The 23,665-nt window shown below is 36.4% G+C and overlaps 1 protein-coding gene across 2 annotated transcripts in view; it reads right to left on the minus strand.

Moving 5' to 3' along the window:
- hrm (hermes) overlaps positions 1-23,665 on the minus strand; it is a 72,334-nt gene that overhangs the window by 38,712 nt on the left and 9,957 nt on the right. For both annotated transcript variants that reach the window (XM_068771257.1, XM_068771258.1), the window contains exon 2: positions 1,232-1,563. In XM_068771257.1, coding sequence (XP_068627358.1) covers positions 1,232-1,382 — 151 coding nt within the window. In that variant the 5' untranslated portion in view covers positions 1,383-1,563. The remainder of the gene's footprint in view (positions 1-1,231; positions 1,564-23,665) is intronic.

Consider the following 23,665-nt stretch of genomic DNA (forward strand, 5'->3'; position numbering starts at 1 on the left):
AATTCTTTGGGTAATATATAGGCTTTTATAATAGGAATCAAGAAAATTTACAACAAACTTCTATAGCTAAAGTTTAAAAAAATTATGCATAGAACATTTATTTAATTTCTCCGTTTCTTTATTCTTTACGAGGCAAGTGCGATCCAAAACAGATTGATGTTTTTATTTATTATTGTATTAATTTATAATATGTATTATATCTTTATCATATGTATATATGTTTATATGCCTATTATTTATACAGCTTTACCTTTTCCACCTTTTTTTTACCTTTTCCATACTATGGTTGTCTGTAAGAGATTGCCTTGTGTGATAAGACCGCCGTTGGTACTTTTTTATATACATTGCGAAACTATTTTAATGTAGCCTAACGTGTACAATAAAGAATATTAAATAAATAAAATAAATAAATGACGCCATAAGAGATATCACCTTGAGAATGATGTGTTTCCTACCATGCTATTTCAATTTTATTAAGGACATTTTAGTAAAATATGTAGTCACGGAGAATATATATCGCCTGATCTTCAAAGGTCTGCAGCATTTATTATACGAACAGATAGCAGTTTCATCGTGACGTCAATAAGAATGAAATCCTTCCTTTACCGAATTAAGATTTGAATTTGGAAAGCGCTTAGAATATCACCTAGTTCGGTATACCCTACTGTGTGGTACTAGAGAGATGACATAATACACGATTCGCAGCCAGGACTCGGCAGGATACGCCAATCCCCGATCATAAAACAGCAACTTTTCTAGAATTTCTTCAGCAACTTCTTCTAGAAATAACGCTTCCCGAAATGGTAGCAAAGTTAGCCTGGCAATAGCAATCGAACAATCAAAATTAGACCCTCTTGAGGGACCTTGAGTAGGAATATTAAATAGGTATCGTGTGTCTGCCCAAATCGAGGTCCTCACTAAGACTTAAGCGACCTAATAACTCGACAGCCTCACAATCTGGTAAAAAATAAAACGTAGAAGCCCGAGCCGGCTTCTTTGTCAGCCCTTGATTTTTCCCGCCTATAAATGAGGTCAAGGTTAAGCGTTGCCTTTCGGACCTGCAGAATCTGCAAATACCACATGAACTGCAGTACAGTCCAGAAAAAATGTTTGGAATAAATGATATCTCCGACAAAAAGACATGGTATTAATATATCCAACTATTCTTTTTTGTAATCCTTTTACTTTTAAGGCGATGGATTGAATACTCTAATACAATAAAATTGCTCACCTTTCTTAGAAGACTTCACGGATATTAGGCCATCTTCATTAGTCCTCGCAGGCACCACCAGCACCTGATTTCCTTCCAATAGTTTCTCTTCCGCCTCGTCTATAATCTGCTTCCCCTCCAAACCGGTGCTAGCTGGCGGGCTCGCTGCCATCTTGTTTAAACGCTATAAAATGGTGGATCCAAAATGGCGCATAACAACCGACTTTTTTCCGCTTTTTTACGTCAATATATCAACATAGTCTGGAATGTATACTATGAACTATTACGTCAAATATCGCTACATAGCTTATAGGACAAAAATCAGTCTTCTGTTTTGGCTGGCTTTGGCGTACCTGAAACAAATGATAGAAGAACATTAACACACCAGATGAAAGTATTTATTTATTATAATAAATACATTTAAAAACTTTTAAGTTAAACGGTTTTTTGATGCCCATATTGTGGTGGTTGTGGAAAAATATGTACCTATTCCGCCATATTGGAACGGCGTCCATCTTGAATTTTAAATTTTGACATAATCATCGTGTTTTACTAGTGTAACCTTTTCATTTGTTACCCATATTGAGGGGGTTAAGGAAAAATATGTAATCCACCATTTTGTATCGGCTGCCATCTTAGATTTATAACGTTATTGATATTATTATATTGTATTGTCATCTAAATTAAATGTGTTTACCAAATTCCCGATCAATCTGACAACGGGAAGGTGTTTAAATTTCAATTTCTAATTTTGACCCAAATAAATAAACAGATTCCGTACGTGTCGAACTAAATAAAACCGTTTAATAAAAAGGCACACAATGAGCAAAACATTATATAAGTTTACACTCGATTCGCGTAACATAGTATAAATTATGTTTGCTTATTGTAGACCTAAACAGCTATACTTACGCTAGCTTATATATAAACGTTAATAAATAAATAAAACAGGAAATCAATTTCAAACCGCTCTCTAAATAATAATAAAACGAGATAAGTACAATCTTTACTTAGTTATTGATAGCCAAGATTTTATACTTTCATTACATAGATATTTAAGTAAAAACTTAATGACTTACGAAGTTTCTAAGCAATCATCTACGGACTCTTCAAATGTGTCCAAACAGTAGTTCTGTATTTAAGTAATTGTGATGAATTTATGCCATATAATGGTTATTATGCTCGCTTGAGTGGCGGCCACAAGCTGGTGGAGGTAGCGTTGGTAGAACTCTTACTAAGTAGACTGACGATATAGTCAAGACTAAGTTACCGGAAGTCGCTCGGTGGATAGTACAAGACTGGAGCTATCTTTGGAGAAGGCTTTGAGTCCAAAGCATCCAGTGGGCATTTAATGGAATCAGGCGTTACTTCGCGGAAGTCCATCCTAAGTAAGAACTTCCGCACATGCAGTGGTAGTCGTGCAATGAAATGCACCGCCCGCCAGCCCGCTGATAAATGCGTATGCGGCAATTAATGCGAATCACACAACCGCCACCACCAAATCACTCAACACGTGTTTCACCCCTCCACGGGACATCTTCAGGAGTTATGCCACACCGATTAGTGCCAAACACAGAGGGGATGATGTAATTATAACTAATGCTCATCAATCCACCTCCACACACTTCACAACTCCAAAACTCTCACACATAAACCATTTAACAAAGTTTACATGCATCACTCTTTTGTGTATATCGTAAAGAGCATCACAATAAACATAATTTACAAAACCTTTTTTTGTGTTAATTTAAATCGTTTAAATCAGTGATTCCCAAAGTGGTCTATATTGACCCCTAGGAGTCTATGACAACCTGCAAGGGGTCTACGTCAGCGAAAAAAAATTTGGAGGTCCATGAAATGAAAATGGAGGTCCACAGACTGGACATCATTAGCATCATTAGCCGAGGAGATTTAAGATTAACCATTACAAAATTGACGCCAAATGTTGATAATTTATTATTAAAGCATCCGGTTCATCCTTCTCACTAAAAATATTGACTTATTGCTTATGTTATTTTATTTATAGTTTATTTTATATTTATTTAATGTTACGTATATTTTACATAACAGATACAAAATTTAATTTTGAGTAGTTTTAATTTAAATTCAATTAATAAATGTATAAATGAACATGTGTTTTTACTTTAAGTTTTTAACGCTAAACTTCACTACAATTAGAAATTTACAGGAAATCAATATCAAGTAAGTAGGGGGTCTATCCAACACGGAAAAACATGGCAAGGGTTCTACGACACAAAAAAGTTTGGGGAACTCTGGTTTAAATAAACGAGTGAGCCCACTGTTTTCAAACATATATAGATATAATTTATTTCAAGTATATATACACACGCACACACACGCGCGCATAGATGTATATTCTATTTTATTGCTTCTCTTGCTTAATTCGGCTTTCATCTATAATTTCGAGAATGTTATTGCTGTTAGTTCTAAGGGTTTTACAGCTTTGATATAAGATCACGGAGATTCGGCTTCTTTATTTTGCCGCTATATACGTTTTGCGTAGTACAACTCGTGGGTGAGTGAATACCGCACAGATCTGCGTGTGGTATGTACTGTGCGAGAGAGACAGCACTAGGTGATTATCGTTTTACGTACTATTGGTTGATTGAGCGATCCCTGCAAGATATAAAATATTTAGATAATGTAAAGTACAGCTTAAAAAAAATTGAACATTTGAGATGTATATCCTACAGCATTATTAATCTCAGATTCTTTAATGGGCACAACGACTTTCCATGTGTATTATGGATAAATTCGTTATTTTTTTTTTACTTCAGTAGGATATTTACAAGGACCATCTGTACTGTATCGCCATAGTAACACTTCACGCCTTTGAACAACAAAAAGGTTGGCAGCACTGGCGCGCAATGCCAAGGTTAACTTCCTTTACGCCTCAACTTCCGGCAATATCGATTAGTTCCAACGAACGGATTGTTAATTTTGTTCCGTTAGTTACAATCAAATTAATGGATTGTTTTCGTTTTTAAATTACGGAACTGACTTTTTACCGAACGTTGAGGGCGGGTTTTTCGCAGGCTACAAACCGTAGTTTCTCAAGCTTTTATGGACTATTCTCTACGACAATAAAAAGAAATGTCCGTCGTTTTATCTAGTCGAAAACTATAATAAACGCCCATCTTGTGCTATTTTCTATATCAATTCAAATTAACCATGTATTGCCCTGCAATCGACCAAGCACAGGTTCAGCTCTCTCAGGCGCTCTTGTGTGGAAATGCTAAGTGCCTAGTCACTCCATGAAGCGTCTACCGAAGCGATATAAGAACTCGGCGACCTTTCAATTTGGTTTTATAGTTATGTGAGATATGTAGCGGCCCGAATTGAGTCGTTCCCGGAGCTCTCGAACTTCACTATCTTAAAAGAGGTCTTACGTCAAGCACCCTCGGCGCCTGATGGGGCAGGGCGCGCAAAATCCTCAAGGAGATTTACTGGTGCATTCCTGACCTGGAAGTGGACCAGACCGTGGTGCACATTATCCTGTCCTGTATTTGGAGGACTCCGCATTGATATCGAAGTGGAAATAGGTAGACAGGGAAAAGAAGAAGAGTAGAGTATCGTCTCACTTATGGGCGGCGACAAATGCCGCCCTACATTCCTCTGCAAATAGGTGGTGCAACTGACCATCGGTAGAAATAAAAGTAAGAACCAAAATAAAAAATCGAGTAAAACCCGACCATAAGAACACAAAATGTTATAAAACATCAAGTCAACTGTCGATGTAATTTAATGAATAAATAAAAAGTTAAATTTTAAATAATAATTTGTAAATTAATATTTCTTAGTAAAGAAAATAAAATAAAAAAGATACTGTTATAAGAACCAAATTTACAAACAATGTAGATGATGGAAATAAGATGATGAGCAAAAGAAGATCAAAATTTCGTAAATTAAACAATTTGTGTAGGGTGTAAGGAAAGTGAAAAAGAAATAGTGAAGAAAGGTAAATATAAATAATAAAAAATAACCCGATAAAGTAACGCCCCTGTCCTACGTAAAGAAGAGGCAACGGGGGACCCACAAAACAGGGGCCCAAAAAAACCCCGAAATCTTCACAGGCCATTTGGCGCAGTTCGAAAAAAATATATTGTTGTTCACTCGTACTAACTTTGTTAGCCAAATATTGGCCTATGAGTTCGAATCAGGAATGAACGAATAAAAGCAACCGATACCGTAAACCGGACGATTTGGAGTGACTATGCCACATGACTCGCCACCGGACACCATCACCTGACTTTTTCTGCCACCCAAGTGACATTTGCAGATTCCACGGATAGTTGCAGTAGGGCGCACAACACGACTAACTTAAGACCTCTTTTAAGATATAGAAGCTTCCAACCAGTCCTTTTGTAAATCTATAGGGAACGCCTATGTCCTGCACTGAATATCTTACAGCTGAAATAATCAAAGAGAAAACTAGTGCCTGGTTTAAGAAATGTTCGGTGTAAATTTCACCGACATTACAATGATAATCCGACAACGCACATCCTGTCGGCCTGCGTTATATAAAAACGCGGAAATTAACTTTATCTCTTTTTTTAATTCCAATATAAATATCCCTATTCCGCGTACCACTGATAAGACCTTATCAGTGCCTAATTGCACCTCTGATACAACTACAATTGCTTATCAGCTACACAAAGATTAACCTTCCATAACCTATATTACAACTAGTGCGAATTGTTTTAGTCTAATGACAAAACAATAATCTGTGAGATTCTCACAACTACATAAGTTGTGTGTCACTTTGCGAAAGTTTCCTTTAAATAAGTATAAAGAAATTAAATTGTATGTATATACTTAACCCTTTCCACTCCAAGGCTGTTATGTAGCATCGATAAAATTTAATTGAATTATAGTATCTTGCGATTCTAGAATATGTTTCATTCATTCGTGATTCAAACATTTTAGTAACAAAAATCTTTCCTGTTTTAAAATTTTCCGCAAAAAGAAGTATTACACCATGTCGAGTATCACTCGACAGTGGAGCTTGTGGAACAAAATCAGTGTCGAGTGACACTCGACATTGGAGTGAAAAGGGTTAAGGCTTGCCATAAACATTGTTACAAAGAAAACCAGTTTTTATTGTATCTAACATTTTTATACCAACATTTATAAAACCATCTAAAATATATAAAGATTTTTCGAAATTGTCTCCATTGACTGCAATAAATAACCCGTTGTCGTGTCATTTAGCTCGACAAAACTCAGGGCAGAGTGACGCGAGAAAGGTCAACAGTACGAGCCGAAATATACTTAAAATGTATACAGAAACTAACATTTAATCACGACCCAGACGTGATGTTTATGTTTGGCCCCATGGTCTATTGAGCCTAGCTCATCATATTCACGTTTAGGCCAAAATTTTTATCACGAGTTAAAGATAAATGAAGATAAATAAAGATAAAATAACATAAAGATAAATAAAGACTCGTTAAAGCACGGCAAGGGGTTATATGTTGAGGCCAGTTCATAATAACATGCACTATTTCTATAGGAAAATTCTTCACTACCTATATGATATAGATTATTTTCGGGACTCCAAACTATCATAGCGTTTAAAGCTAGCCTTATTCCGTAAAACTAAGTTGGATCAAGGCGTAGACTAGATTATTGCCAGTCTTCAGCTCTGATGAAGTCTGGAACGTAAAGCTTTTTGCGTAAATACGGTAACTATGTTTGTTAATATAATGCTTAATTATAAAAAAAATCTCATACGTAAACACTATTTTTCTGCGACCTTTTTCGCACACTGCTTAAGTAGTTCTTTTAATTTTACCACCTTATTATTTTTCAAATAATCAGCTAAGAAATGATCAGTGTATCTTACAGGTCTTAAGTCATCGTTTAAAATATTCGACATGGTTCTAGGTGCTATTTTAATTATCTGAAATAAACATATTTGCTTTCAGACAGGATTTCTTTGAATTCTTACCCATACAGTTTAAATCGCCTTTTTCGTACGAACACTACGTGGACAGTTAGTTCTTTTTCTGTTAAAAACAGACAAGGTTTCATTGTCCCTATCAATATAGCAGTACACAAACATTTAACTAATAAGTGCTTTATGTAATGCAATCACAGCGATTCTGTTCTCTTTATCACCCTAATCCTTTTTAATATCACGACATATTCTACGATATGTTGTCGCAAAAATACTAAATGATGAACAATCAGTAACAAAATCATTTACAAAAATATATTTTGTAAACATTTATGGTAACTTGTATCAGTAAATTGGCCAGATTATTTCTTTGACATGTGTAAAAGTACCTAAATTAGATTATATGAAACTGGGTAATGCAGAGCAGGTGAGAAACAGCTAGTAAATATATGATAACCTCGTCTATATGCACAACAATATTAATAAATATGCATAACAATAGTATCATAAACATACGCATGCTTGTTTATAGTCTGTTTAGCCATTTTAAGTTTAATAATTATGGGGGCTACTGTGTAGTCATTACCATTTAAGTCCGCAGTAAGTCCATTAACGGACATAAGCTACTTCAATTTTCAATAAGACCATCTTTCTACTTTCTTTTTTTTATGACTCCCGCTATTGGGAGCCTCTCGTAACCCTATTTTGTTAGGGACAGGGACTTTATCTACAAATAATTTTTACAGGGTTTTATCTTTATTCTACACTCACTTTCATTCTTCTCAATTTCTTTTATTCTTTCCTTTTATCCTTCACAATATCTTGCAATCTATCTATCTACCTTATAGGCGAACGTCCAAGAAGAAAGGTATTTCTAACATCATCACTGCTGTGACCACACGATTTGGAAGAATTAGTATATGAAGATGAATGAAATTAAGCTGGTTATAGATATCCCGTACTAACGCACACTGTGGTAAATATACGTGAGCGTGTCATTCGTAAAAATAGTCACGCACACCTGTAAAAACACGTCAAACAACAAAATTAGCGGGAAATAAAAATCAAATAGTACAGTGCAATGAACTCGTTTTAAAGACATGGTAAGGCAAATATCAATTCGCATGCCAACAAGTGGTTTTACTTTGAATCCTTTTAATAAGGTAATTACTATGACATCGTCGTTTAAAACAGTATAAATAAATCGTTTAAGGTGTAAGACCATCATTCTACATGGCAGCCAGATCAGTCTATGATATTCATTTATTCACATTATATCCATACAGCAGTAGCCCAGCGAAAGAGAACTAAGACATGCGATCGTGGAACGCTGAGTCGAATCCCGAGATAGCATCTCATATAATTCACTTTATACATTACACTTTCCGTTCTTTTTTATGGCCCCCGCTATTAGAGGCCTCTCGTACCCCTAATTAGTTGGGATCAGGGTCTTTGTTTACAAATTAGTTTTTCAGATTTTTCATCTCTATTCTTCACTCACTGTCATACTTTTCAATTTCTTTTATTCTTACCTTATTTCCTTCACAGTATCTTTCATTTTGTTCTTTCATTACTTCTTGCTATCATCGTCTTCCTTCCATCATCTTATTACTCTTGGGTGGCTAGGTACATTTTTTTATTTGTTATTTTATTATTTACATATTCAATTTTTTTATCACAGTTTTCTTTGGGTTATGCTTTTTTATTACATAACTACACTTTTCTTAGTCTATTTTTCCTATTATTAATTGACTAGTCATTTTATGTGCAGTTTATTAGGTACCTACTCATCTATACTGTTTTGTTTCTATTAACAGTGTCACTCACCACCCTACGAGCAAACGATAGGAATGATGGGCGAAGACACTTTCCGTTCAGGCCATTTGCAGTTCTCATTGAAAAACAACGGATTCTTAAATACGAGTTGTAGGGTCGAATATAAATAACTTCACACCACGCATGCGCGTACGTAATGCATATTAAAATTTATAACTTTTTCTCGCTAAATAGCTTTGTAGTATTGAAAAAGTGTAAAGTATACATCTTAATCGACTTTTTTTTAATTTTAAAGTGTGGGTCGGGGCCCCACGGGACCTGAATGGAAAATCTTTAAAAATTGCCGTGGCACGAAACGTATTATACAAGATTGCCACTGATCACAAAATACGTTTCCAGAAGATATTCAGCAGTTTCTTCTGCTTACTATAATACATTACTACGATCGCCAATTAAGCGTAGCGATTGTGATATATATTCATAGATATCATTGGGCGTCTATGGGGTGAAAGCATGTCATGACAACAATACCAGAATAATAATATTTGATGGAAACTACAAGCTCCACTATCGGTTGGCAATTGAAATTAGCCGACATAGACTAGCGGAATAGCAACTTGAAGTGTTATCGGGCAGGCAACATAGCGCGCAGAAACAATTGGTTTTTTTTTTTTTTTGGTCCTCGCTATTGGGGACCTCTTGTTCCCCTATCTCGTGTGGGACAGGGACTTTTTATATCTAGTAATTTATTCATATTTTTTATTATTATCATTCTTCTCTTTCATGTATCATATTATCTGTCGTACCGTTTCTTTCATTCCACAAGTTTCCCAGTCTTTCTCTTTCATTCCATTAGCCATACATCCATCCTCAACCACTACATTCTAGGTTTCCTTACTATTTTATTTTGCAATATTACATTTATTTTTCAAACATTTAACACATATTTTATTTATAATTATCATATTATATTATACTGTTTATTGCACTATTTTTGATTCTATTTTTTTTATTTCTATATTTTAGTGTTTGCTTTACTTTTTTTATTCATATTCAAGTCTATTTGAATCAATTACTGTGTTTTATTTTTACCTATGGCATTTATCACCACCTTCCTGCAGTAGCTGAGGAAGCATTCTCTCTCCCTTTCGTTTTGCATGATATGAAACAATTGCTTTAACGATCCGGCGTGGAGAATGTGGACCAATAAACGCAGCTTAACATGTCTACCAACAAGAAGGATAGACCTGCATGTAAAGATCATCACAAGAAGCTACATCCAAGACGCTTAATACCGGTCATGTTTGAAAATTGGGGAGGGGGGCTGGTGCAGTGCAGAGTGGCTAAAATGATGATGATGGTAATGGCATCTTTCAACTTACAACTACGAGGGTTGCAAACGCAATCTGATCTGAGAATCCACAACAAACTCGGACGGGTATTTTGTGATCGCTTTCTTAATATCATTAATACTGTAGTATAGGAATTAACTCTCGAGATTTCATCATCATCATCACATCAGCCGATAGACACCCATAGGCCTCCTCCAAAGGTACCCACGATGTCTGGTCTTGCACTGTCCGCATCCAGCGACTGGGGGGCATACTTACTCAGCCTCTACAAGCTCATGGTCGCCACTTAAAAACCTTTGGGCTACTGCCACTACCGACAATCAATTCTTTGATTTACGTCGCTGAACTTGGCATTTGAGATTCGATCTCGCCGCATAGGTTTGAGTCTACAACTCTCCATTTATCTCTAGACTACCAAGATCCTTTTAGTAAGGCTATCCTAAAAGACTTCGTCTCATGGGTCTTTAGCCATCCACAGGACAGATCCCTACCTGTCCTCTCAAGCAAGACACATGGTTAGACAGTGCCAAAAATAACAAACTAGATTCTCCAGGTAAGAAAAGGACCAATATTTAGCCACTTCCGCACATGCAGTGGTAGTCGTGCAATGAAATGCACCGCCCGCCAGCCCACTGATAAATGCGTATGCGGCAAACAATGCGAATCACACAACCGCCACCGCCAAATCACTCAACACGTGTTTCATTTCTCCACGGGGCATCTTCAGGAGTTATGTTACACCGATTAGTGCCAAACACAGAGTCATTCTTCAGATTTTCCAGGGCCGATATATGTTCAGGATCATTTTCTGTTGTTTCTGTTCAATATAAGACTGGTATACTGGTATTACTCAGGTCGTGACCTGAGTGACGGTGACGTCACGTCCGGCGCACAATAAGGCAATTGGCCCTAAGACATGTCCAATCAACACTCATACCGAACGCACGCTTATTACTTAGCTCAAAGTTCAGCGCTTCTCAAACTGATACTCATTTTATTTACGTTTAAACAAGTCATTTACGTTATGGAAAAAAATTTCAAATAAAAATATAAACTTATCAATTCACAAGAGAAGGCGATTGTACTTGTAAATCGACGTTAAACTACTTTTGTCTATTGACAAAGTACGTAGATTGTGACGTCACACACAAAACAGATACAACCAGCACATTCAGACGCCGCGCCGTCCTGAGACCGCGACATGTGTTTTAGTTTCCGGACGACGCGACGACGTTAACACAGGCATCGTTAAAAACATTCCATAATCGTTCAAAAACCAACCAGCCTAGTAGAAACCAGGGCTTGCTCGTGTATCACAGAGGGTCACCAACCCCCGATCATTCTAGAAACTGTGTTGTAGTAAGCCAGCCAATAACAACCGACCAAGTCGAGAAAACGCCAACTCTTCGACCCTTGAGTCTGAATGTTAAAAGGGTATAATGAAGTGACAGTACAAGCCGAGGTTACCTCGTGGAGACCCCTTGGGTCTTATGAGGTCTATGGAGGGTCTCTCGGCGACCTCCAAAATAGTAGTAAAAGTATTTTTAGACTGAGCGTCCTCTGCGCCAGGCCATCACTAACTTGCGGAATATGCGAATACCAATAAGGCAGCACTGTATGCCACATAAAAAAAATAGTTGAACGGTATATCAGTGACAAAATACATGAATTTTACAATAAAGTTCACGTCATTTACAAAACTTAATGTGGATTTTTTTAATGAAATCAGGCGTTACCTTACGGAAGTCCATCCTTAGTAAGAAAAGGACCAATATTTAGCCACTTCCGCACATGCAGTGGTAGGAAACATAGAGCCGGTTTGGCACTAATCGGTGTAACAAAACTCCTGAAGATGCCTCGTGGAGAGGTGAAACACGTGTTGAGTGATTTAACGGTGGTAGTTGTGTAATTCGCATTGTTTGCCGCATACGCATTTATCAGCGGGATGGCGGGCAGTGCACTTTATTGCACGACTACCACTGCATGTGCGGAAGTGGCTAAATATTGGTCCTTTTCTTACTTAATATGGATTCCAACCTTAGAAAGGAACCAACGAGCTCATTCTCAATTTCAGGTGTTTAAAATTCAAAACCTAGCTTGGACCAAATAAGTAATGTTTAACTTTATGTAGGCTGCAAAAAATATAATTGTTCATAGAAAAAAATATTTTAATTTTGACTAGTACATTGTAATAAACATATTTAAAGTTAAATTATTGTTCACATACGATTTTCCTCTTTTCGAAGTAATTTTATTGCCCGAGGCTACTTTCAATATTTACTTAGCGGGGCCGCGTGGCCTGAGAGCTTGTTACCCTTGCTCTAAAGCATAAGTTATTAGAAAGATAACTTGAGGTTTCCAATATGATGCTGAATAAACGAAAATCTTGTTATAGGACATAAATATCGACGCACCAACGGCAAGGACATATTTGTTGCTTAAACTGCCGGAGCGTTCAGGTCTCACAGGACGTTTTGTATTTCTATTATAATCACCAAAATTATATTAATGACTAGTGATACTTTTTTTCTTCATCATCAGGACAGCCGAAAGACACACAACAAGACCTAGGCCTCCCCCAAAAATCGCCACGATGGTTTTGCGATGCCCGTACTTTGTCCCGCGACTTTGTCTGCCGTTGGCTGTAAGCCGATGTGCCACGCCCACTATAACCGCAGATGACCAATTATTCGAGCTACTTCCATGACCTAGGCGCTTTTGCAGATCTTCTTTTTCTCTAATAACAATTATAATAAAGTTTGACAAGCGCTTGCGCACTGGACAAGCGAAAATATTCCGTGACGTTCAAGTAGATCGGCAGTGACCTAAATATATAGAAACAAACACTATACTGTAATAACACGCCTCAAGTGACAACTGGATTTTTAATAGCATTGATTGTCGAGTAGTTGACACCTGCACCGATCAATGTTTAAGAGTGCGTTCATTTATTTTTAGAGCTATAAACTTTATACTATATATATAGATAAATATAAATAAATAAATCAAATATTTATATTAAAAGTAGAATACCAAAAGAAACCAATTTGATGAAAACCAGAGTAATAATGAAAATTCTTGTAATCACATCCTTCTCGTCAAAAAAAAGCTCTACTTTTAAGAATAGTCCAGAACAAATTTAGTCACTTTTTTGTCATCACTTTTTTCAATTTTTACTTAGAATGTGGAGAATGTAGCGGCCAACTCCTTCGGGAGCCCTCGAGCATCACCACCTCAAAAAAGGGCTTAGAATAAGCGTCTTCCCCGCCCTTTCATCTTAAACTAACGGAATCTGCAAATGCCATTAAGTTTGCATGCAAGTTTGCATGTTTGCATGCTTGATGCAACCGTTTGATACATATTATTGGTAACGTGTCATATAAAAGGCCGTCTAAATACACACATTCATTACATATTCCAATTAAAAAAACCTTTTATACACTATCCATTCCAATACGGGTTAAAATTCATCCATATTAGATTGTGCAGAATATAGGTAAGTCACCTGACATTGACATCTTTGGTATATCGCTATGCAAGTTTCCTAAAGAACCATTGACATATTTGCTAGATAAAGTTGAATAATGAATTGAATATGTGTCACTTCAACTTAGACCCCCATCGAGTCTCCCGTGGAACTCTGAGGTCCACCTAAAACACTTTGCGAATTAAGGATGTAAACGCTTCCTTACCTCGACTTTGCTAGTGAATAATTTGTCCGACTAACACATAGATACTGTATAAAAGTAAAAATCAGGATATTAAAAAGTTTTAACCTATATATTTTTATGTCATAACCTCATGGTACAATTACCAATAATCGATACAGCTATTAAAATCGATAAAATAAAGATACAAAATTAATCTGTAAACCACTCAACTATGCAATTACGAGGATAAATGTATTGCACTGAAATGTAAGGACAGAACAATTATACGAATGGCTTTGATGGCGTGATAAGTAGATTAAAAAGGTAGTTTGCGTTAATTGATACAAACATTTGCGTTGTCTGTGGTTCAAAAGGCGTGGAATAAGTCAATACGGACTTGTGGCGGGAAATGCCATCTGTCATTTTTGCGTTCTTAGTTTAGATTTTAAAAAAAATCTATATAAATAAAAAATTGACTAATGTAATGATGTCGTTTATTTCACGAGGAACGAAAAATAATAAAGAAATGCTATTTCATACATTTCTCTGCAGCTAAAAAAAAATATAAACCGCTCCGTTTCATCAGTTCATCGTCAACGCTCGCCTTGGATACTCCTTGGACTTTCTTTTCCTTTTCCTCTGCCCCCACCACGCCGCATTTTCCTAAGGCGCAGCGATTCAAAATTTAAAGTCAAATCGATATAAATCATTACAAAGACAAGAAAATACGTTCGTGACATAATAACCACAGATGTAAACGCATCTTTATCTCATATCTAACCCACCTCATAAAATTAGTTTCTCTTCTGTGGCCTACTTTGCGTTATTATAAAACACGCCATGTAACATGCCTGAACCATCACGTAATTTATTTATAAAGTCTATTAAATAAAAACTTTAATATAAATCCTATAATAGTATAAACTATTTTTAATGTGATAATAAAAGTTTGAGTAAAAACTAATTGTTATTCTACTACCATATTAAGAGTTTGACATTGAGTCTAATATAAAATCTCAACTGTATTTTCTGTGGGGTTTGGTCAATGTCCAAGCATTTATAAAACTAATGGCTTTATAGGTTGAAGAATGTCATCATAAAGAAGCTCAATTTGATTTTCAATTCTGTCAAACTGGATTCTTCTAATTTTGTTAATGATCCTGAGTAAAATTATAAACATAGTGTTAATAAATCCAAAGTCTTTTTTACATTAAGTAAGAAAAGGACCAATATTTAGCCACTTCCGCACATGCAGTGGTAGTCGTGCAACAAAGTACACCGCCCGCCAACCCGCTGATAAGTGTTGGCGGCAAACAATGCGAATTACACAACTGCCACCGTTAAACCACTCAACACGTGTTTACTCCTCCACGGGGCATCTTCAGGAGTTATTTTACACCGATTAGTGCCAAACACAGAGTTACTCTGTGTTTGGCACTAATTGGTCCTTTTCTTACTTAGGATGGACTTCCGCAGGGTGACGCCTGATTCAATTAAATGTTTCTTCTACATTTTCTGGTATAACTCTGTCCGGAGAATACATTATACATAACGTAAAAAACGCAAGCGGTGTTTCAAGTGTTAAAAACTAAGATTATAGACGGTTACATCAGAGGTCCACTGACCCGCACTGAAGATCAACAGTCGTTAATCATAACAAGCATATTACTGCCGCTTAACGAGGCGACTAGATAAGGAAAATCCCAGTCACGTGAGAACATGAGCGTTATCGGGGATGATGTCTGTTGCAAATAAGTATATTTAATTTATATTCATTTGTAATAAAATCTCTTTGACTATACATTTGTATCTGGCTGGTTTTAATGATAGAAAAGCTATTTTTGATTTATTTTCTCTACGTAAAAAAATAAGTGTAGAAATGCTTAATATGACCTAGGCGATAGAGTTGCTATGCCCGGAATTTTGTTGCAAGATCGAAGTCTATGAATTGCAGTGAGTGTCTGAAAATATATCTGAAGCAAACAGATAAACTAGTTAAGTTTAATTTAGAGAAAAAGAGTCAATCGTCGAATCCAACTCGGCGGGACAGCGTTCCGGAAATTACGAAACATATCCTCGTCCAATTTCCTTCAGTACCTTAAGACGAAGATCTATGACAAATGTGTGTCACCATGATGATTGCACGTGATCATGTATTAACATGGGATCTCTCACTCTAAACTTCATTAGCGTGCTCACGGTTGCTAAAGCCACGGAAAGTGTTATGCTTGGGATTTCTCAATGAAATCGAAAGTAGCCGAGATAGCCCCACCAATTGCAGTTTAAATGGCAGGCGACATATGACGCAAAATGAATGGCCGCTAGGACCACGTAGAACGTCCACTCATAAAGTGGACAGATGACCTTGGAAGTCTGTGGAGGTGGTAATGTCCAATAGTGGACGCATGCAGCTGAAATGATAATAGCGATGAAGGTCAGATGTCGATAATAATTTATTGTTATAAGAATGCTATGCATCAAAAAAATGTTTAAATGAGGATAACGGGTCATGGTGAATATCTAAAAACTGGTGGGTGGGGGGAGACGGGCTTTAGTGTCGATCGCTTCGTTCCGTCAGTCCGCCGCCGTCGTGTGCAGACTGTGTTTATTCCAGAACCGTTATATCAATATACACCTATCCCCCGATTTACACGGTACACGTTTTCGCTTTTACACGGTTTTCGAAATAAGTTTTTTTTTGGTTTTTATCGCACTTTACTAAATGCTACTGTGATTGAACACGTGTGCTTACACGTTTCACGGGGAATCCCGAGCCTTTGTGCTGACTTGGCTCAATATGAAGAAGTTTACAAAGATCTTACAAAATTTCGGAGCAATTGTTAATAACCGATTTTATTACCATCTCTCGTAATGTAAATATTTCTGCTTCTAACATCGAACCGGCACAAATAACTTGGAGTGATGAAAGTGAATTCGAACCTTTGATTCCGAAAAAAAGAATGAGAGTAATTTCTGACAGTGATAAAGGATAATAAAACCTTTGATTTATTTTTTGTTCTTCTGTTTAATATATTGTAATTAAATAAAAAAAAAACAGTGTTCCTGTAATACATTAAATATTTTAACTTGTCAATGCATTTTATTTTTATTTCTGTGTACACCTAAAAATATAGAAAAAAATCCCAACCGTTAAATAGCAAAATTATGCATTTTCTGAAAGCTTTTCGATTTACACGGTTTTGACTTGAAAATTTTTAATTTTCGATTTACACGTTTTTCTCAGGAACGTATCTACCGTGTAAATCGGGGGATAGGTGTACACTTTTCCTTTCTTTGTTGTCTTGATGTTTTAATTACTAAATTCAACCGTGTCTTTTTTATATTAAAAGAATTTGTTACATGAATGTCGAAACATGTTAGTGATCATTACAATTAAGTAGTAGTAGAAGTAAGAAGATATTCTTGGAAGCGACTGTCGCAAATCGATGGTAATCTTGGAAAATGTATAAGTTGAACATTGCTTATGAAATCGGACGAATGTGACGGAAAAACACCGTTCAATGAGTCGGGAGGTGTTGCTGCATAATGTTATTCTTTTAACCCTTTTTAACGTCTAATTTTTTTTTAGAAAAACTTTTTCTGCCTGCTTGATTATTTTCAAGCGAAGACGAGTATACTCGTCATAAAAATAGTAAAATGTTTCTGTCTATAACAGAAGGCAATTATGATTAAAAATCAATCGTTGCGTGTTTTTTTTTTTAGAAAATATATATATTAATATTCGTTGTTAACAAACAAAATTAAATTCATCGATAAAAAAATATCACATAAAGATAAAATTAAAGCACTATAGAAATGAAAACAGAAGTAATAAAAGACCAACTGAATTTCAAAATATCTAAGTTACAAAACTAAAAATTTAAATTAAGGGCAATGACGGTTTTTAAAGCAAGGTGCAGCACTTAATGCTGCCGTGCATATTAGGCACCAATATCTGGATTCTCTTCTTATATTATTTTTCGAGATTGCCAAACTAACGAATATTCTAAAATGAACATTTTCTAAAAGACCTTTTTTGTGCTTTGTGAGACAAAAAAGTACAGTTGATTCGTTTAATGACAGGAATGCGATTTATTTATCTTCACGACGAGTATACTCGCCATTGTGCAAAAAATTGTTTCGCTCCGACGAGTATACTCGACACAAAGAGTTAAAGGGTTAATAAAATTGTGCATTGAGTTTGTTCTAATAACAATCATCAAATAGTTAATTTATTAAAGACATTAAGAATTCTATTCGCATGTCACGAAACAAATTGTGCTTTTTGTTTAAAAAAAACTGGTGAAGGAGTAGTAACCCTTGACTTAATATCGAAGACAACAGGGTTAACTATCTGATGAGTTTACTTCCTACGCTGGGCTTGCCGGTCCGCGGTCTTCCCACGTGGTCAAAACCTTGGAGCTTCAGCGGCCTTCTGATCTGCCACTCACACTGCCATTTCTTGCCAATCCGTTAAGCTATATCGGCTATTTGGTTTTTTTTTGGTGGCTTTTATTTGGTTTCCTCATTCCTAATTTAATCCATAGCTCTCATCATGACTCTTTTAGGGTACATTTTTAGAAGTCTTGTAGTAGATACATTCACCGTAAATGTTTCTATCCAAACATGTTACTGCTCACTTCGTCTCCATAGGAAATTGCTAAGCTTCAATAGGTTACGACGTTATACCAATGTACGCCATTGACCTGATGAACGCACTCGTGCATCGAGGTCATCAGCAAGAGATAGCAACACAGTCCGTCTCTTTCGTATTTGCGTAGAAAGCTGTACAATATGATAACACTATATGCAAAATAACGAACAAGCTGACGTGTTTATCCCAAACACAGTATAAGGTCCTATAGTTGCGGTTTATCGAAAAAAGATGTTTAGGGACCTTTAGAAGAGGTCAAAATCTGCCATGGGTTCTTATAAGTTAAGGTTTTAAGTAACTACTAGCAATATCTAGAGGTAGACGATGTGGGTATAGGTCCCCCTATAGGTGATGCGACGATTTCGCTGGATGCACCTAAGGCAAGACCGTCGTGTCCGTTTGAGAGAGGAATATACCTTGAGGTGGGCATCTATCGGCTGTAATCTGCAGGCCAACTCAACTTTCTTGTAATATTCTATAATTATCATAGAAATAATTAACCTAACAAATGTCATCCTGTTTCACTCATGAATAATAATTTCTGACCTTTATAAATAAAAAAATTTATTCCTAAAACATAACGTTTACTCAACCCTTCGTTTGCAGCAACGTGTAACCTGTCAGTGTCGGGAACCAATTTTAAATAAATGAAAATATTGTTTCTGATCCTGTGGTCCGAAGTACATAGAGCAAGCGATTTTAAACTGTATTTTTAAGATCATTCGATATAATATAGCCTACTTTATTTCGGGCAGATACGTCAATAGGCAGTCGACATGTTAAAGCAGTTTGATACATTGTTTCTTGTTTGTAAATAATTAACATGTGCAATACATATGTCATAATGATTGTCTCAAACACTCGACTACCATTGTGATTTATTTATTGACATTGCATATTAAAACCGCACTGTAAACTGCTTCTTCAAGAGCCTAGACTTAAATCGTTTAAATAAAGTCCCTGTCCCAGACAAGATAGGGGTACGAGAGACTCCCAATAGCGGGGGCCAAAAAAAAAATTTAATCGTTGCAAAAATATTGAACTGGATACAAAGGCCCTGCTTTAAACTGTCGCTTCATGGAGTTACTAAACGCGCAAGGTAAAGGTTTACTTCAACTAATATGGGGGCAAAACTTCGTTTCATTTAGTTGCTATCGACCAAATAAAAAAAAAATATTCTACATACGATGGATTATATCTCTTATTGACGTTGAGTCTACCAGTTGTTCGGATGAAATAGCTCAGATCTGAGAACGAGCTAAAAAAACTTAGAGGGACTATGCAAAATTACTTAGTTGTAAAGTCTGCCAGTTTTTTTATGTTATTTACAATGTAGTAGCCCTCAGTAAGCAAATGTACTTTGATATTTTTTCAGTTTGTGTAACATTAAGAGAGATACTACTGTAAAAGAAAGATATTGCCCATTGCAAGATGTACAAACTAGATGAAGTTGAATCGTATGTACATGGGTCATGTTTAGATCTAACCTATCAAGTAAGAAAAGGACCAATATTTAGCCACTTCCGCACATGTAGTGGTAGTCGTGGAATAAAGTGCACCAGCCCGCTGATAAATGCGTATGCGGCAAACAATGCGAATCACACAACCGCTACCGCCAAATTACTCAACACGTGTTTCACCCCTCCACGGGGCATCTTCAGGAGTTATGTTACACCGATTAGTGCCAAACACAGAGTGATGAATTCTGATTCCATTAAATATCTAACCCATCAAGTCACCTAATCAAGTAATAGTCAGTGCTTTCGACATCAACGTACTGATTTCAACACATGAGACTTTCAAAAGGTCATTTTCTTACTTACACAGACAAGAAATCCATCGTAAGATAAATAAATTGCAATAAAAATAATGAGGTTCAACGAATTAAAAGTTGAAGCGGACCACGGAACAGCAAGCGCAGCGCAGAACGTTCACCCTCAAGGTGGTCAGACGACTTCAATAAGGTCGACGGAAGATTTTGTATGAATCTATCGGAAGACCAATGCCCAGCAGTGGACGTCATATAGCTGAAATGTTTATGTACATAGATAACTGATAATTACATAATCATATAATTTTACCACGGCTGGAAAACAAGTTTCTTAGAATGCCATATACATTTAGGATTATTTTTCCTTAATCATGTCAAACAAAGTGAATGAAAGGTTTTTTTATTTATTTTTAAATAACTCGTGATATTTATTATATTCAAAATAAACACAATAAACATATTTTAGACATATATAAAAATGGATTGGTATAAATGCGGCAAATAGTTACTGGTAAAGTCTCATATAAAGGACTGTCGAAATAGATATCACTATTGTGTTATAATTTAAATTATTTCGCAAATTCGCAAATACTAAAAACAAGAATTTTCAAAAAGAAAAGAATTTAATTTTGAAATGCTTTTGATCACTACAAAGGAAGATGGATGGCCGAGGTCAGATCAGGTTCGAACCACAATCGATACCGATAGTAGCTGAAGCAAAACATACCACCGACGACCTGCTTGCTTGGGTTTCGGTTGAAGTTGATGCTGTTAGCCCGGGGGCTTTTTTTTCTTTTTTAATGGTCCCCGTTATTGGGGTCTCTAGTTCCTCTATCTCGTGTGGGACAGGGATTTTTTATTTCTAATAATATATTCATATAATTTTTTATTATTATCATTTTCCTCTTTCATGTATCATATTATCTGTCGTACTGTTTCTTTCGTTCTACAATTTTCCCAGTCTTTCTCTTTCATTCCATTAGCCATATATCCATCCTCAACCACTACATTTTAGGTTTCCTTACTATTTTATTATGCAACATTAAATTTATTGTTCATACATTACTACTTGTTCATACATTAATACTTAAAAATAAAACAGAAGCTGGATGAACGCATTCGAGTTGCACGAATTCGTTCACAAGTAGTAAACCGCTCTACACGAGTAGAGCTGTGTATTGTTGATGTTGTGTATGCGGCTTGGGATCCAAATCCAACCTAGGTACGCCCACGCTGTATAGTTGGAGTAACATAGATCGACATTACAAAAAGGGTCACGATCTTCAACAGGAACACGACGAAAGGAGGGATTTATATCGTATTTGTGTGTTTAAAACCAAAGCAAACAATCCATTGTTATAGACGTGACGCCTCATCGGGTAAATGGCCGGCTGCGCCATTTAACGTCTTTAATGAAGTGGTTCGTGTTTTATATCTTTAAAATAAAGAGAACAAAGGATCCCTCAAGTCGTCTAATTACATTTGCTCTTTGCAAACTATCGATAAGCCGATAAAGTTGGTCATAAAGATTACGAAATGTCGACATTTTTTATTTTGCGAATTACTTAAATAGACGGCAGATTGGAAGTCTTGTAGTAGAAGCCACGTGGGGTGAAGGTCACCCTCCTTCAAGATCCTGACTTTCCAAAGTGGCCCAAGTGATCCAGGAGATTCTACGGGAGTCTAAGTTAGCGTGATAAAACAATAGAGGTTCACAATTCGAAAGCGGTATCCACTTCGACAATAAAAATTAGAATGTTGGCTTAACAAGAGCTATATAGGCAGATAATAATTTAAGAAACTCACCAACAGTTACTTCTATTCTATCTATATTCCACAGACATTAGCGTCCGTGCCTTTGTTTTTAAAATTGCATCTAATGTTATTATTATTACCGAATGTTTTTTTGCTCGCGTTTATGCTTGTTAAAGTGTTTACCAAGTCTTTTAAACTATTTTCTACCTTAAGCCGTAAACTATTTATGTTAAACTAAATTATTATATTAAATCATTGTTGTCTTGTTCATTTTTCACGACGCCCTCAAAATGTCCAGTTTCTAAAATTACGTGTCACTTTCTCATCCCTATTCTGTATTCAGGTTCCTATTCAGGTTGTACGCCAGTATATGTGAGGCAAGAAAAGAACCAATATTTAACCACAAACACAGAGTCATGTTTTTGGCACTAATCGGTGTAACATAACTCCTGAAGATGCGCTGTGGAGGGGTGAAACACGTGTTGAGTGATTTGACGACTACCAATGCATGTGCGGAAGTGGTTAAATATTGGTCCTTTTCTTACTTAGGATGGACTTCCGCGAAGTAACGCCTGATTCCATTAAATATATGTGAAGCAGTTGCCGTATTTGCCGAATTTTGCGATCGCATCTTAAGTCTCCTCCTACACGGATGCGTTCGTGTAACGCGATATTGCTGCCACCGCATGATGGACACTTACACAGTCTGAGGGTATCCATTGTTTGACGAAAAACCATGACCGCATCGGTCTTTAGCTCCTAAACCTCGTTGATGGTAAGCGTCCTTGAACCTGCCTCTGTACCACAGCCTTGAATAGAACTTGTTTATCGGCTGGGGCCTGTGTTACGTACAAGATTTTTCTCTATTTCGAGATATTCTACCAAGAGTAGATGCCTACTCAAGGAGTGCACCACCTCCTTGGAAGAATATATGCCATTGTACAACCTCCTTCAGGGCATACGTCACAGCCTTCGGGTTCCTGTGTTCCTAAAGAATCTGGGCGGTTTTACCTCAGTGGTAACAACTTGATGATTCAAGTTTATGGTGATCTCTTTCGCCCCGATATTTTGGCTGCCATCTTGTGGTGATGTGATGATAACAGCAAAGGTTACTTGTAAAAACTTGTATATTCCATATTCAGTACATACCGAGACTTGCAAAGCGCCGCTATCCACAAAGCTTTTTAATCTTTACAACACAAATTTCTATTGTTAAATCTGGTCTTCATTATTATACTTTGAGAATATGGTAGAAATATCGCTGCGGATGGTCACCGGCATCAGCTAAATTTTTGGGAGCCTCTATTCGAAATGATCCGATACGATAATTCTTTAGCTACATTACCTTCAAACCACAATACACACTCACCCACTACTGATAATGTACAAAGTAAACAAACAATACATTCAAAAGTAAATCAACACAAAAAACAATCACAAGTGGTGACTCATTCTCGGCACTTAGCGTGTAGGCGCTTGGCGTCCCACAAAACTATATAAAACCACAAACATTTGGACAGGCGCGTGTCACTTTGAAGAAATGGGGTTCCGTAGTGTCATGAGATTGCTTCTGTTAT

The sequence above is a fragment of the Battus philenor genome, unplaced genomic scaffold (assembly GCF_028537555.1).
Source record: "Battus philenor isolate CCGP_79_NKW_IND1 unplaced genomic scaffold, ilBatPhil1.0.hap1 SCAF_30, whole genome shotgun sequence".
NCBI lineage: Eukaryota > Metazoa > Arthropoda > Insecta > Lepidoptera > Papilionidae > Battus > Battus philenor.